This window comes from Giraffa tippelskirchi, chromosome 9 (assembly GCF_054371585.1).
Source record: "Giraffa tippelskirchi isolate mGirTip1 chromosome 9, T2T-mGirTip1v1.2.pri, whole genome shotgun sequence".
In the NCBI taxonomy this organism is placed as follows: domain Eukaryota; kingdom Metazoa; phylum Chordata; class Mammalia; order Artiodactyla; family Giraffidae; genus Giraffa; species Giraffa tippelskirchi.
The window spans coordinates 109,819,378-109,833,372 of record NC_137283.1 but is presented as its reverse complement, the minus strand read 5'-3'; the positions used below and the strand labels follow the sequence as shown (position 1 = coordinate 109,833,372).

The window sequence follows — 13,995 nt, the reverse complement described above, 5'->3', positions numbered from 1 at the left end:
GGGAATGTAAACTTGGCCCTCTAGGTGGTCTAAATTAGCCAGAACTACAATGTACCACAGCAAGGGCCAGTTTCTATGAAAAAAAAAAATCACAAATATGTGTGTACACACACAAAACTACTTCTTAAACTCAGTTTTTAAAAATATTATTTAGCAATTTAAAGTTAAAAATAGTCATCTAACAAAATGTTGATTTTTCTAAAGGCCAGTGACTAAGTTGATTTTATGTAATCCAATAGCACTGTATTCTTTTATCTCCTTCCAAAATCATGCATAATCACACAGCAATTTTCTCAGTTGATAATAATACTGATTAACTCCTATTACTGGCAGATTTAACAATGTATCTGTAGTCTTTTACAAATGACTTAAACTAGTAAATGTAACACCTGTGTATCACCTGTGTAAAATGTCAACAGTATAATCTGAATTTGTTAGGGGAAGCACACTGACTGACCGTCTACCCTGGCCAGGCACCATAGTAACTATTTGCATGAGTTGTTTTAGGACAGGAGGTTCTAGTAAGGAACACAGAAAGAATAAGCCACCACCAACCAGAAGACTTGGGGAAAGGTCAAAAGGAGACACCACCTCCCAGAATCCAACTTGCTGGCATCCTCTTGGCTGAACAATGCATGCACCTCTAGGAAGGACGCTGAGTCAGAATGATTGGTCAAAGATAACAGGGAAACTAACCCTATCACCATAAAACCTGAGACTGCAAGCCATGTGGCAGAGCAGTTCTCCTGGGTTCCCTTACCCTACTGCTTTCTGCCCAGGCACCCCTTTCCAATAAAATCTTTGCTTTGTCAGTATGTGTGTCTCCTTGGACAATTCATTTCCAAGTGTTAGACAAGAGTCCACTTTTGGGCCCTGGAAGGGGTTCCCCTTCCTGCAACAAATTCATATAATATACGAAGTTTTATCACTTCAGCACCAGATATAATTTGTAACTGCCTTTGCTTACTGCACAAATGCAACCAAGCAGGTTATAAATTCTGGGGAGTATGTACATTTTTCTGGAGACAACATCTATAACTCTCAAAGATGTTCGAAGGGGTTGGTGATCCCAGAAAACTCAAGGCTCACAGCATTTAAAAAAGCTGTCTTCCCAGAAATAAACCCACACACTAAAGGCCAATTAATCTATGACAAAGGAGCTAAGAATACACAGTGGAGAAAAGAGAGTCTCTTCCATAAGTGGTGCTATGAAAACTGGACAGCTACATGAAAAAGAATGAAATTAGAACATTCTCTTATACCATATGCAGTAATACTCAAAATGGATTAAATCCTAAATGTAAGACCAGATACCATAAAATTCCTAGAGGAAAACACTGGCAGAACACTGTTTGACATACTAAACAGCAATTTTTTTTTTTTGATCCTTCTCCCAAAACAAAGGAAATAAAGAGCAAAAATAAATGAATGGGGCCTAATTAAACTGAAAAGCTTTTGCACAATTGGTACTGTTAAATGGAAGAAAAATTTTACAAATGATATGGCTAAGAAGGTGTTAATATTCAACATATATAAACATTTCATTCAACTTGACATCAAAAAACCAAACAACCTGATTTTAAAATGGAGCAGAACAGATACTTTTTCAAAGAGGAAATGCAGATTGCCAGCAAGCACATGAAAATGTGCTCAACATTGCTAATCACCAGAGAAATGCAAATTAAAACCACAATGAGATACCATCACAGACACGTCAGAATGGCTATCTCAGAAAGAACACAAATAACAAAAGTTGGTGAGGACTGGCGAAGGGGAAATTCTTGTACACAGTTGGTAGGAATGTAAACTGATGCAGCCACTGTGGAAAATAGTATGGCAGGTTCTCAAAAAACTAAAAATAGAGCTACCATGTGCCCCAGCAATTCTGCTCCTGGGTATATATTTAAAAAAAAGAAAACACTAATTCAACAGAAGAATGGATAAAGAAGAGGTGATACAAGTACAATGGAAATACTACTCAGCTGCAAAAAAGAATGAAAATTTGCCATTTACAACAACATGGATGATTTGGAGGGCATTATGCTAAGTGGAATAGTCAGAGAAAGGCAAATACTATATATCACTTACATGTGGAATCTAAAAAATACAACCAGGGAATATAATAAAAAAGTTAGTTGACTCACACATACAGAAAACAAAGTAGCAGGATAAATAACAGTAGAGGGAAGGGGGAGAGACAATATAGAAATATAGGATTACCAGGCACAAACTGCTCAGTTTAAAATAAACTACAAGACTATTTTATAAAACAGGGGCAATACAGCAAATGAGTATAACCTTTAAAAATTGTGAATCACTATTTTGTACACCCATAATTTATGCAGTATTATACATCACCTATACTTCAATAAAAAATAAATTACTTATTAAAAAAACCCTGTCTTCAACCACGTGGAATCAATCACCCAGAGGTGGCTTCCGGTTCAGCTCACAGCTAATCGGTCCTCCAGGCCGCCCACACTCCCCACGCAGTCCTCCTAGACATGTCTTGCAGCAGGGGTCGCTGCGCCGCCACCACCGCGCCCCTGCGCCTCGCCCAGCCCGCTCTCAATGCGCCGGCGCCAACGGAAGGGGCGGGGCAAAAACAGGGTGGGGCTTAAAGGCAGGCGGGCTGCAAGGCCGCGGGGAAGGGGGCGGGGAGGGAGGAGCCGCGCTGACGTACAGGTAACTGCGCCCCTGCCGGGCCAGCGGTGACCCCGGCCCGCGTCGGCTTCCGTTGCTTCATCGCGCGCACGTGGGAAATACGGGAGCGGCGAGCTCCTCTCCCCCGGCCGCGCTCCCGCTAGGTCTCCGCGTGAGTGTCTCGCGTCCTGCCCAGGCCCGGCCAGCTCGGGACGCCCCGTGGACCCGGGGGGCCAAGGCTGTCCGCTCCGGGGTCTGGCTGCTCCTGCTGGCTGCAGACGCAGACCGCAAGCTCGAGGACTCTGGTGTCCAGTTTCCCTTGACCTTGAGAGCCTGCGAAGGTGCGCAGCCCGAGGGGTTAGGGAGGGAGCGAGGGAAACATGACCTTGTCTCAGCAGTCAGCCTTTGAGGTCGCCAAGAGAAGATTTTTAGTTGCAGTTGACCTAAAAGCAGTTCAATCAGGTTCTCCACTCGGAGTAGTTAACAGGCTCAGGAACGTGGAGCGATTCCAAGTGTCCCGCGGGTTCAGGACAGCGTCGCCTCTGCATTCCAGTCGTTGCTTTTCTTTCAGACTTTGGTTAGTTCACAGATTTTGTATCTCGCCTGAAGATCTCAGTCAAAACCTCCTTCAGGCTTCCTGCCGCGATCATCCCTTTATGTCCACAATGTCGCGCCAAAGAAATCTTTTAAAAAGCACTACTGTCGGATCACTTCCCTACCTAAGATCTTTCTATAACTCTCACGCTCTCTGGATAAGTCCACGCTTTGGTATGGAAGGCTCCTGGCGATCTAACCTCTTACCCGTCAACCCAGCCCGATCTTTGCTCTTCATTCTAATGCACCGATTCTTTTGCTGTGCTTTCACTTCACAGTATTTAATCAAGCACTTACTACGTACCAGGCACTACTCTGGGCACTTGGGCTTGAGCAGAGGAAAAAAAGCACTGGTGAACAGTTTATATTCTACTAGAAGAGTCATTTAAAAAAACCCAGAAAACCGGTAAATTATATAACATGATAGCAGATAATGCTATGATGGAAGAAAGTAGAACAGGGGAGATTGGGAGGACAAGATACCTGTTAAATGGAGTTGGAATGAGTAGACTTCACTGAGTTAACAATGAGTTATCCCTGCAGACAACCTGGACTAAGGGTGTAATAGGGCACCTGAAACAAAGGAGTCTACCCGGAAGTTTGCCTGTGGTGTACAAGGATCTTCAGGAAGGAGCTGAGTAAGCGAGGGTGAGAGGCGGGAGATGAGGTCAGAGAGGAAATGGAGGGGCCAGATCACACAGGGCCTATAGGGCAAGCGAGGGAGTTTGCTTTTTCAGTGCTTTTGTAGGATTGTGAGGGAAGGAGAGACATGATACAAATTCCTTTTTAAAAGAGTCACTCTGACTGACTGCTGTATGGAGAACAGACTGTGATGGAGCCTTAGTAGTAACCCTGATGATAGACAGAGGCCTGAATCTGTGATAACAGTGGGAACGGTGAAAGGGAGACCAAATGTTTTGGTTTTGGAGATAAGCCAACATGATTTCCTGACATAATGGATCTGAGTAGGGGGGAAAGAGTCAAGAGTGACTGGAAGCTTTCCTTCTCAGGAACTAGAAGGGTGGAGTTACTATTAACTGAGATGGGGACGGCTGCAACTAGAGCAGATTTGGGGTTGGAGATATATCAGAGTTTGTTTCAGGGCCAATTAAGAGTGAAGTCCCTGTTATGCATGCAAATGGATACGTTGAATAGGCAGCCAGATAACTATGTCAGGATCCCCAAGGCCACCTCTAGGTTCACTGATTTCACTGCAAAGACTCAACAGACTCAGCTATGGGTCATGGCTATGATTTACAACAGCAAAGTGATACAACATGCAAGGTTCAAGATGCCTGAGACAAAGTCTAGAGGAAACCGGGTGCAGTCTTCAAGAGGCCTCTCGCAGTGGAGCATACGGGACATGTGGCATGACAGCACCTCAGTGCCTCAGGAAACAATTATCTAGTTAGTGGGTCTCCAGGCCCTTTCTTTCTCTGCTAGCTAGTGAATCTATTAAGAAAAAGATGTGAAAGGGGGTAGAATGCAGATCTGTACAGATTGCTCTTTCCTAGCTCTGATTTGCCGCAGTTAGAGGTTGAAAGTTTAGAGACTTACTCTGGGTTTTATAAAGTGATGATCTGCTATCCTTGGCAAAGTCCATTATTGTAAAGTTGTAATGTATGGCAGTAGACAGTGTTTCTTGTTCTGAGGTTTTTTTTTTTTTTTCTAAAATAAATCATTAAGGGAGTTCCCTGGTTGCCTAGTGGTTAGGATTCTGGACTTTTCACTGCCGGGGCTCAGGTTTAATCCCTGGTGGGGGAACTGAGATCCTGCAAGCCGCACGACATAGCCAAAAGGGGGACAAAGCACTGAGCAATCAGTACCCAAGCTAATTTGGGGGAGTAAGAAGAGTGGAACCTGTGTTTTCACATGTATTAGCATCCAGTTTGACCTTCATGACCGTCCTATGAGGTCAGTACATTAAGTACAGCCAGAAGACTCTCCAGGTACAGTGTGCATGGCCTTGGTTTATGTGGACCAACATGGCCTTTTGCAGGAGGGAACATAGTACAGTATCGGGGTAACGTGTTCACAGCGTGTATGGTTTATGTAGTAAGAATGCCAAGATACCACACTTGTGAAGTAAAACTAAAATTGTCTGTTTCAGGTAGTATGTGCCATGGCTATGACTAGTGTCAGACTGCCCAGCAGCGTTTTAAGAAAACCAGATGCCTGGATTGGACTCTGCAGATCACTACGAGGGACACCTTCACATAAAGGCTGTGCTTCCTGGAATCGATACTTGTATTTGTCTAGTGCCAAATTAAATGCATCAAATTGTAAAACACTCCTCCATAACATTTTCTCACTGAGACTCCCAGGGCTTTTAATATCTCCAGAATATATTTTCCCATTTTCCATAAGACTCAAAAGTAATATAAGCTCTGAAAAATCCACTAAAAAGACTATACAAAAAGTGGAAGATGAAGGGGACTCTGATGAAGAGAGGGACCATAATGAGATGAGTGAGCTGGAAGAGGTGCCTGAGGACAACCCCAGTGAGGTCAAAGACTATAAAGACCTGGACAAAGTAGTACAGTCTTTCCGGTATGACGTTATCCTGAAGACAGGCCTAGATATCGGAAGGAAGTAAGTATGTGCGTTTTCATACAAAATCACTTGTCTTCTTGGTTGTTTTAAAGCAGCATTACCAATCACATGGCTCATATTACAGTGAAGGGTAACCATAGATGTGAAAGAATCTTATAGGAACCTGGTCCAATTATTTCATTATATAGATGAAAAACCTAATTCCCAAAGAGTCAAATGACTGCCTGCAAATCCCATGTGCCATATTTCCTTGACTCTAAGACACGGTCAACTGTAAGATGAACCACTGATGTAAAAACTGCTTCTTGAGAAAAAAAGGAATCACCATGTTAAATGTATATAGCAAGCATAGAATGCATCTGGGTTTCACAAATGCTACGTGAGACAGTATTTCTTAGAAGCAGTGTAACGTGGTGGTTAAAACTGCAGACTTTGCATCCAGACTACCGGGGCTTTAATCCTGGCTCTCTGTGACCTTGGACAAGTTACTTCAAATCTCTGTGCAGTTCCCTCATCTGTAAAATAAGGGTAATAGAACTGGCTTTAGAAGGTGGTGGCTAGGATTAAATAAGTCAGTCTATCTTTCTATAGCATTTATAACAATGTGTGGCACATGGGTTCTCAATGTATATTAGCTATGATGATGAAAATACTATGTGCATTCATGTATATATAGTGCAGGGAGATACTAAGCATAACCTTCAAGGTTTCTTTAATATTCTCATTGTTTCTCTGCTAGACCTATTATATAATAATAGTGATCTTCACTGTTCATTCATTCCTTTAGCAATCATTGTGTGCATACTGCATGCAAAGTAAGAACTGTCTTATGAATAAGAAATTAAGATTCCTTTGTCTAATTTGTACCTTTATGTCCTAATTTAATAGCATAGTTTAATTTTTTAATCCACAAAACTTAAAGACTCATAAAGATGACTCTGAGCCCACAGGCACCCTCATCAGGACTCGAATGTTCTCTAAAATCTGGCAGGCTCATTAAGGGCCTCCCTGTCTCTCACAGTAGTAGCTAGTACTGTTACTAGGAAAACCCCCAACATCAATCACCAGGAGTCTGAGCATTAAGACGAAAGGGCACTCATTTTTGTCTGTATCCTGCCTTGGTCTAGTTGCCCCACTGATTAAATTCAGAGAGATCAGCAGTGGCTGGATTGGCATTTCCCCAGCCTCAGTGCAGATCAGCAGAGGGTTTCTTAACAGCCTCACCATAGGTGTGGTAACTGGTTTTTCTCTCAGAGCACATGAGAGGAAGGTAGCACCCACTCATTTTGACTGTCGTGGATCACAGGAGCTATCACTCACGTGAAGTCCCAGCAGAGCACTGCTTACCAGCCATCTCGCTCTAGCAAATCTTTGCAGCAGCCGCATCTACTCAGCAGTGCCCTTTGGTCTCCCTGTTTAGATTCATATGCGAGCAGTTGACTTTCACTTTCCCAATGCCCAGAATGGAGATTTTGTGGGGAGGCCGGTCACTGTCAGAAAAAGCATTAATAGCCAGTATTTTTCTCAAAATTATATAATTGTTTTGAATATATTTCTATTTTAAAGCACTTTGACTTTTTTTTTTTTAAGCAAAGTGGAAGATGCATTCTACAAAGGTGAACTCAGGCTGAATGGGGAAAAACTATGGAAGAAAAGCAGAACGGTATGATACTATGACAACCAAATATTTTTGTGTGTTGTTCTGTACTTGGTTAACGCCTTCCCCAATTTCCCCTGGGGCTCCTTCCTTGGGGCATCAGTGGCTCCTCAGGTATGTCTGTCTTACCACCTCTAAAGTCTCCCTCAGGCCTAGCCACACAGCTTCAGTCACACAGACCACTTGCTCTTTATAGCCATAATGACTTTGAGATGAAGCTTCCTCTTTTTCTTTAAAATTTTAAGACAAGTCACTATCAGAACTGGAAAAAATTATTAATTAAACTTATTATTAATGTTAGCGCCTATGAAATCATAATAATCAGGCCAAAAAGAAACAGTTGATCCATGTAGAGGTTTCTCTGGCCTGCTATAACCTGAGCAGGTGTGCAATTCTGTTCAGCTCAGCAGAAGTACCTGCTGGTTACACCACTCTGTGTGCAGGGCAGCTGTCAAAAAGAAGGTTCCATATTTCCTGAGAGCTCTATTGATACTGTTCTTTTGTGACAGAATCATTCATAAATGTTACAAGAAAATGAATTTCTAGTATCTGATGTTATAATAAATGATATATATATTCTTATAAAAATGTATTTTTGTAAAAATAAGTTACATATATACATACATCTAGAATTAAAATATTAATACTAGTAGTATTTATCTTTGAGTGGGCATTGTGAGTTATATGTTCATGTGTTTTATTTTCTGAATTTTTTATGAGTATGTTTCACTTTCATAATTGGGAAAAATAATAATGATAGTAAAAGTTAACAAGACAGTTTTAAAAAGTATATGGCAGAGATCCTTAAAAAGTGTGGCAGACGCTGACCCTTGAGGCATTGGCAGACATAATCTAACTCCCAGTCAGTGTCCAGGGAATAAATGTTCCAGCAGAGTTAGACACACTTTTGAAGGTTTTTATTTTAGCTTCTCTTGTATTTCAAAGCAACCCTGGGATCGGAGAACGTGAGCTGCATCCCGTTCCCTTGGGACGTGGGAGGGTGTGAGCCATCAGCCGTGGACCTAGGTGAGCACGGAGGCTGTCTTCAGAGGCCCTGATTCCTGTGCTCAGAGTGGTTCTTGCAGCTGGGTGGACTGAAGGGGAGATCCCCAGTGCTTGTCTTGGCCACCACGTCTCAAGGCCCCTGTCCCTCTGAAGGCACCTGCCCTGGCAGGTTCAGACTGAGGTGTCAGCCCTTGCTCTGTGAGCTGCAGGAAGTCTGGCGCTCCAGAAAGGCATCTGGACATCAAGTCCTTCTTGTCCCTTAATTGCTTTTTCCTGCGTAGCCCAGCCCCCTCTCGCCAGCCGCAGTGTTCCAAAGACAAGACCTGTTCTTGGTGCAGGATGCCTCTGCCAGGGCCTCATTTGCAGACACCACAGATCTCTTTTTCTCCCTCTGCTTTGAGATATTGTTAACTACAGTCTAATTGCTGCTTCTTCATTCTGCCTTGGGTGTTCTATCATCTTGGCTGCCTTCCAGATTTCTCCTGAGGGTCAGCAAAGGAAGGGCCCAGCATTAACACACGACTGCTTTGTTACTAGGAGGCCTGGTAGCCATAGTAACTGCAGCTAAGGGGAGATTGGAAATGTAGATACTTGGAACAGCCCCTAATCCCAGCCAGTTTTGCTTTGTGTCTACTGTGCCGTCTCCCACAGTTGAAGGGAACGAAGAACACCTCCCCTTCCGTGGCCTGCTCCGTGGGGCTTGTGCCCAGCTGCTAAGGATACATACGGGTTGATTTTTCTCTGTATATCCTTTTATACCTTTTACATCTTGTATCATGTGCATTAATGTATTCCTTTATTTTAAAAGGAATTTTAATGACACAGAGTTATGCCAAAAAAGGTAAAGCAGAGTTCCCAAGCCGTGTATTTCTGAACATTGATTTTAAATGCCTATATAGGTTGGCCACATGGTCATTTTTTAAAAAATTGAATCCAGCAGAACTTCAGGAGAACTGAGTCCTCCCTGCCCCTGCATCTGGCCCAGATGATGCCCTCATACCCACAGAGAGAAGCAGTCATCATGCCTCGCTGTGGTGTTAGTCTCTCTGCTTCTCAGCCCAGAGGGGAGAAAGTTAATGGTTTAAAATCAGCCCTTTGAGTTTTGGGCTTCCTGAATCCGCCTGCAAAGCAGGAGACCCCAGTTTGATTCCTGGGTCGGGTATTTTTGGGCTTCCCTCGTGGCTCAGCTGGTAAAGAATCAGCCTGCAATGCAGGAGACCTGGGTTCAGTCCCTGGGTTGGGAAGATCCCCTGGAGAAGGGAAAGGCTACCCACTCCAGTATTCTGGCCTGGAGAATTCCATGGACTGTATAGTCCATGGGGTCGCAAAGAGTTGGACACGACTGACTGACTTTCGCTTCACTTGTGAGTTTTACATCCAGCAGCCAGGATTGACCTGTGTGGGGTTCTGGTGAGCAGGTGTGGGTTCCCACGCTGTCGACTGAGTATTGGGCCAAGGATGTCTTGAGTGGATCGCTTGCCCTAGTGAAGTACAGATATTCCAACAGCATGAAGTTAGAACTGCCTTAGGGAGTATTCATTGGAAAATGCAGTAAACATAAGCATTTGGCATGATGGCTTCTTAAACAGAAGCCCCCAAGCATCCTTTTAAACGGGTACCTATGCCCACTGAAGGGTCTGTGGCCCACACATGAGGGTCCCTCCCTGTCTTCCTGTCCTGCCTCTTCACCCCTGCGCCCATCCCCGGCTTGGAAGCTGTGGTGAGTGGTCTGAGATGGCCTCTGGTCACCCTGGATTGTGTTGTAGTAGAAGCCGCATATTGCACCTGGGTCAGTTTAGCCCCTTCCTCAGTTGCTGGGAAGATCCCCTGGGATACTGAGCTGCCAGGACCTGGTGTCTGTCTTGGGCTGTTTGCACCCTGGCAGCACTAATGTGACTGCCCCCCAGGGCATGTCCTGCACTCAAGCCAGAGCTCCTATCTGGATAAAATGGGTTTGACCTCAGCCCTTTTAACCCAGGTCAGCATCCTCTTTTCTGGGGCATTCCATCCTTGTTCGTGGAGTCCTGTCTCTTCTTGATGATGTGTCATCCCTGGGGCTAGCCAGGGCTGGAAAGCAGTTTCTTTACTTCCATTTCTTAAGGAGATACAGCTGTTGTTGAACTGTGATGAATTTCCAACAAATTATGCCCTGTACGCAATGATGTAGCTTATCTGGGTTGAAATCAATGAATGTGTTATACTGAAAATTGTCTTCTCAGTGTCTGTAGTAATTACTGTGCTCATACTCTGTAAGATTATGTCCCGCTTTCTTTGTTTTTTGCCATTGTTACCAAAATAAATCCTTCCATTCAAGTGTTTCCTTAAGTCATGCAATAGGGATGAAAACCAGAGCCACACAGGGCCCATCCTCAAGCAGCTAGCTGTCTCAGCCTGAAGGAGGGACACTGCTCCATGCTGAGCCACATGGGTTTGAGGCACCTTCCCAGAGAGGGAGGCCCTTTCACCTGGAGGCACTAAGATAAGTGACTGTTTCAAAGGAGTACCTGTCCCCAGGGAGTGGTTCTCTAGTGAAAACTCAAAGTAGAGATGTTTGCATTGGCCTACATTTCCCAAAATGACAGCTCTGTTTTCTTTTTAATTTTCAGGTGAAAGTGGGAGATACGTTGGATCTTCTCATTGGAGAGGATAAAGAAGCAGAAACAGAGACAGTGATGAGGATTATCCTGAAAAAAGTGCTGGAGGAGAAGACCAGCAGTGAGAAGTACAGAGTGGTGTTACGACGGTGGAAAAAGTTACAATTGCCTAAAAAGAGTATGCTCAAATAAATGGATTGCTTTTGAGTGATAAAGCTGCTTTCTAGTGGTGCAGGAAGGGGCCAGGTTCAAAAGAAGATGTTTTTATTAAAACAAAGTTCTCCCACCATTTGTAGAAGATGCTGAGCCGTTTTGTGCAAGTCAGGATCCACATCGTGGCTCTTGAAGACGCTTGCCTTGGCCTGGATTTCCTTCCCAAGCTTGATTTATTCGCTTTTTGACCTCATGAGCAAGAGTGAGATTTGTAATGAATGAACTAAACTCAGAGACGGTTTACATGATCAGCCCACTGTTTCCCAGGTTAAAAGCCTCTGGAGGCAGAGTAAAATAAACTGACCTTGTTCTTAGTGTCTTTATTTCAGTTTTATCCCCGTCAACCAGCTGCACTGGGAGACTCCCTTTCTCCATTGACCTATCTCAGTTACCAAGGTGTTGGCCTTAGTTCCCTTCAGTTTGTCTCCAGAGGTCTGGATAGTAAAGTTGTTCCAACTAATTCCAAATGGTTTAGTTTGGGCCCATTTAAAATTGACTGTTTAGGTCGAGGGTTTGATAGACGAAGGCTGCCAGAGGCCTGTTGTCTGACACACAAGCACGGCTCACACATTGTTACAGAGTTGGTTTTTTTAAAAAAGAGAGGGAAATATATAACAGAGACCTTATGTAGCCCACAAAGCCTGAAATATTTACATTGACTCTTTACAGAAAGAATGTTAATGACCCTTTCTGGTTTAAGCTGATGGTATACTTTTCAGCTCAAAGTAGGAAATACACAGATTTTTTTATCAGTGAAGAGAATGAAGCATCAGAGGCCAATTATTTTAATTGTCAAGACAGTGTTGTAAAAGGGACTGAAAAAACAGCAGTCATAGGAAGGACACACATAATACACATCATCTAAGAAAAGGGCATCCGCAAAAATAAACTGGTTTGCAGATTCTCAGGAGCAGTTTCCTAGCACTGGAAGGGTCAGCTCAGATAGGAGACTTATTAGACTGTGTCATGTAAAAAGACTTTGTTGGGGTCCTTTTATTTGCCCTCCAGAAATTCTTGAGAATTCAGGTTAACTGACAGAAGAGAAACTTCTATAGCCCAAAGCAGTGCGATGTTTGGGCCCATGAGTCTGGTAGCCTTATCAGCTCAGATTTCAGAAAACTCAGGAAAAATTGATTTTTATTTGAAAGCGTAAATAAACTCCCAGGAAGAAATAAGTACTCTGCAGTGTAACAGAAGGAATTTTCCTGTTTTACCATTTGTTAATTATGCTTTTACATCAGTAAAAATAATTAGTACAATTAATTTCAACATGAGCTAGAGTTTTAATTTAGGAGATTATAGTAATGACCATGATTCTTTTCACCTCCCTGTGCCTTTCTCCCACTCTTTCCCACCCTCTCTCCCTCTGTTCTTTTTTTGTTGGGGGGGAGGGGGTGGAAGTGAAGTAGAAAAGGATAGTTTTATTGCTTTGCCAGACAAAGGGGGACACAGTGGGCTAATACCCTCTAAACCAAATGTCCCAACTTGGGGAAGATAATGACAAGTTTTATAGTAAAACAGTCTCTTCTCTTGATTGCTCTTTGGAAAGTAATAGAAAGCTGAAGATTTCTTGCATGGTGAGGGGCAGCATGACCTAGTGATATGTCAGGGGTCCTGGTTTTTAGGCTCTTGCCCATACCAAGTTGGGTTACCTTGGTCATACTCGCCTTAACCTCTCTTGAGCTTCAGCTTCCTCAAAGGTCAGAAGGGGATTGGCATACTAATTTCCTTACCTTGTCAGGTCTTCTAAAGAGGAAGAAAGTTAAAATGTGTTGTGTGAGACCGGATGAGCTGATAGTATTAATAGCTAGAAAGCAGCAAGGGCCATTTGAAAGGCTTTTTTCACTCTGTTGGTGATTAACTCCCTCAACTTAGCTGGTGGGATTTGACCCATTCCAGGCTTCTCTGTTTTTGAAAATCAAAATGAGAAAAAAGACGTCTGATAGTAGAGAATGTTGATTTGGTCATAGCAAGTGTCAAAAACTGATCTCTCATAGTTATCTATAGCACAAGGGACTTGGAACATTTATGAAACAGCAGAAACAAAAGCAATTCATAAAGATTTATGGAACTCTTGCAGCCCACTCTAAGACAGCTGCTTTATAATGCCAACTTAGCAAGGCCTCCTCAGTGAAAATGTGACCAACATGGTGAAAAGATAGGGATGTTTCTAATGCAGTGCATCTCAACCCAGTGTGATTCTGCCCCCTGGGGACATCCGGCAATGCCTGGAGATATTTTGTCTGTCACAACTGAGGGGGTAGGATGGGTATCTAGTGGGTAGAGACCAGTGATACTAAACATCCTATAGCGTACAGATAGCCTCCAGACCTCAAATGTCAGTGGTGCTGAGGCTGAGATATCCTGCTCTAATGAGGTGACAAGGAAAAATTTTTACTCCAATAGATCTGGCTTTCACAGCAATCAGAAAAGAAAAATAAAAGGTACTCCAAATCAGAAGGGAAGAGGTAAAGTTGTCACTATATGCAGATGACATGATACTCTATAGAATAACCTAACACTTCAAACAGAACTGATAAATGAATTCAACAAGGCAGTAGTGAAGTTAAAACACACCCTCACAGCATACACAAAAATAGAATGGTTTAAAGACTCAAATATAAGACATATAAGACACCATAGAACGCCTAGAGAAGAGTATAGGGAAAACATTCTGACATAAATTGTACCAATGTTTTCTCAATAGAAACAAAAGCAAAAATAAAAGGGACATAA

The 13,995-nt window shown here is 43.1% G+C and overlaps 1 protein-coding gene across 15 annotated transcripts; it reads left to right on the top strand.

The window, feature by feature from the left end:
• Nucleotides 1–2,644: 2,644 nt before the first annotated feature.
• On the top strand, nt 2,645–11,582 carry MTRES1 (mitochondrial transcription rescue factor 1). Of its 15 annotated transcripts, none has more exons than XM_081526888.1 (5): nt 2,645–2,685; nt 3,781–3,875; nt 5,352–5,829; nt 7,381–7,453; nt 11,059–11,582. In XM_081526888.1, the coding sequence occupies exons 3-5, from the start codon at nt 5,360–5,362 to the stop codon at nt 11,236–11,238; spliced, it is 723 nt and encodes a 240-aa protein (XP_081383014.1). In that variant the 5' UTR covers nt 2,645–2,685; nt 3,781–3,875; nt 5,352–5,359; the 3' UTR covers nt 11,239–11,582. The 15 variants fall into 15 exon arrangements, with proteins under 15 accessions (XP_081383014.1, XP_081383016.1, XP_081383019.1 ...); XM_081526890.1 differs by having other exon boundaries at nt 5,348–5,829; XM_081526893.1 differs by having other exon boundaries at nt 3,781–3,885; nt 5,348–5,829.
• Nucleotides 11,583–13,995: the final 2,413 nt, after the last annotated feature.

What these genes read in the sequence shown, in the direction of transcription:
- MTRES1 (XM_081526891.1), top strand. Translation starts at nt 5,360, where the DNA reads ATGGCTATGACTAGTGTCAGACTGCCCAGCAGCGTTTTAAGAAAACCA. An exon ending in GGCCTAGATATCGGAAGGAA is followed by an intron (nt 5,830 to 7,380) that starts GTAAGTATGTGC and finishes TTTTTTTTTAAG; the next exon opens with CAAAGTGGAAGATGCATTCT. An exon ending in TATGGAAGAAAAGCAGAACG is followed by an intron (nt 7,454 to 11,058) that starts GTATGATACTAT and finishes TTTAATTTTCAG; the next exon opens with GTGAAAGTGGGAGATACGTT.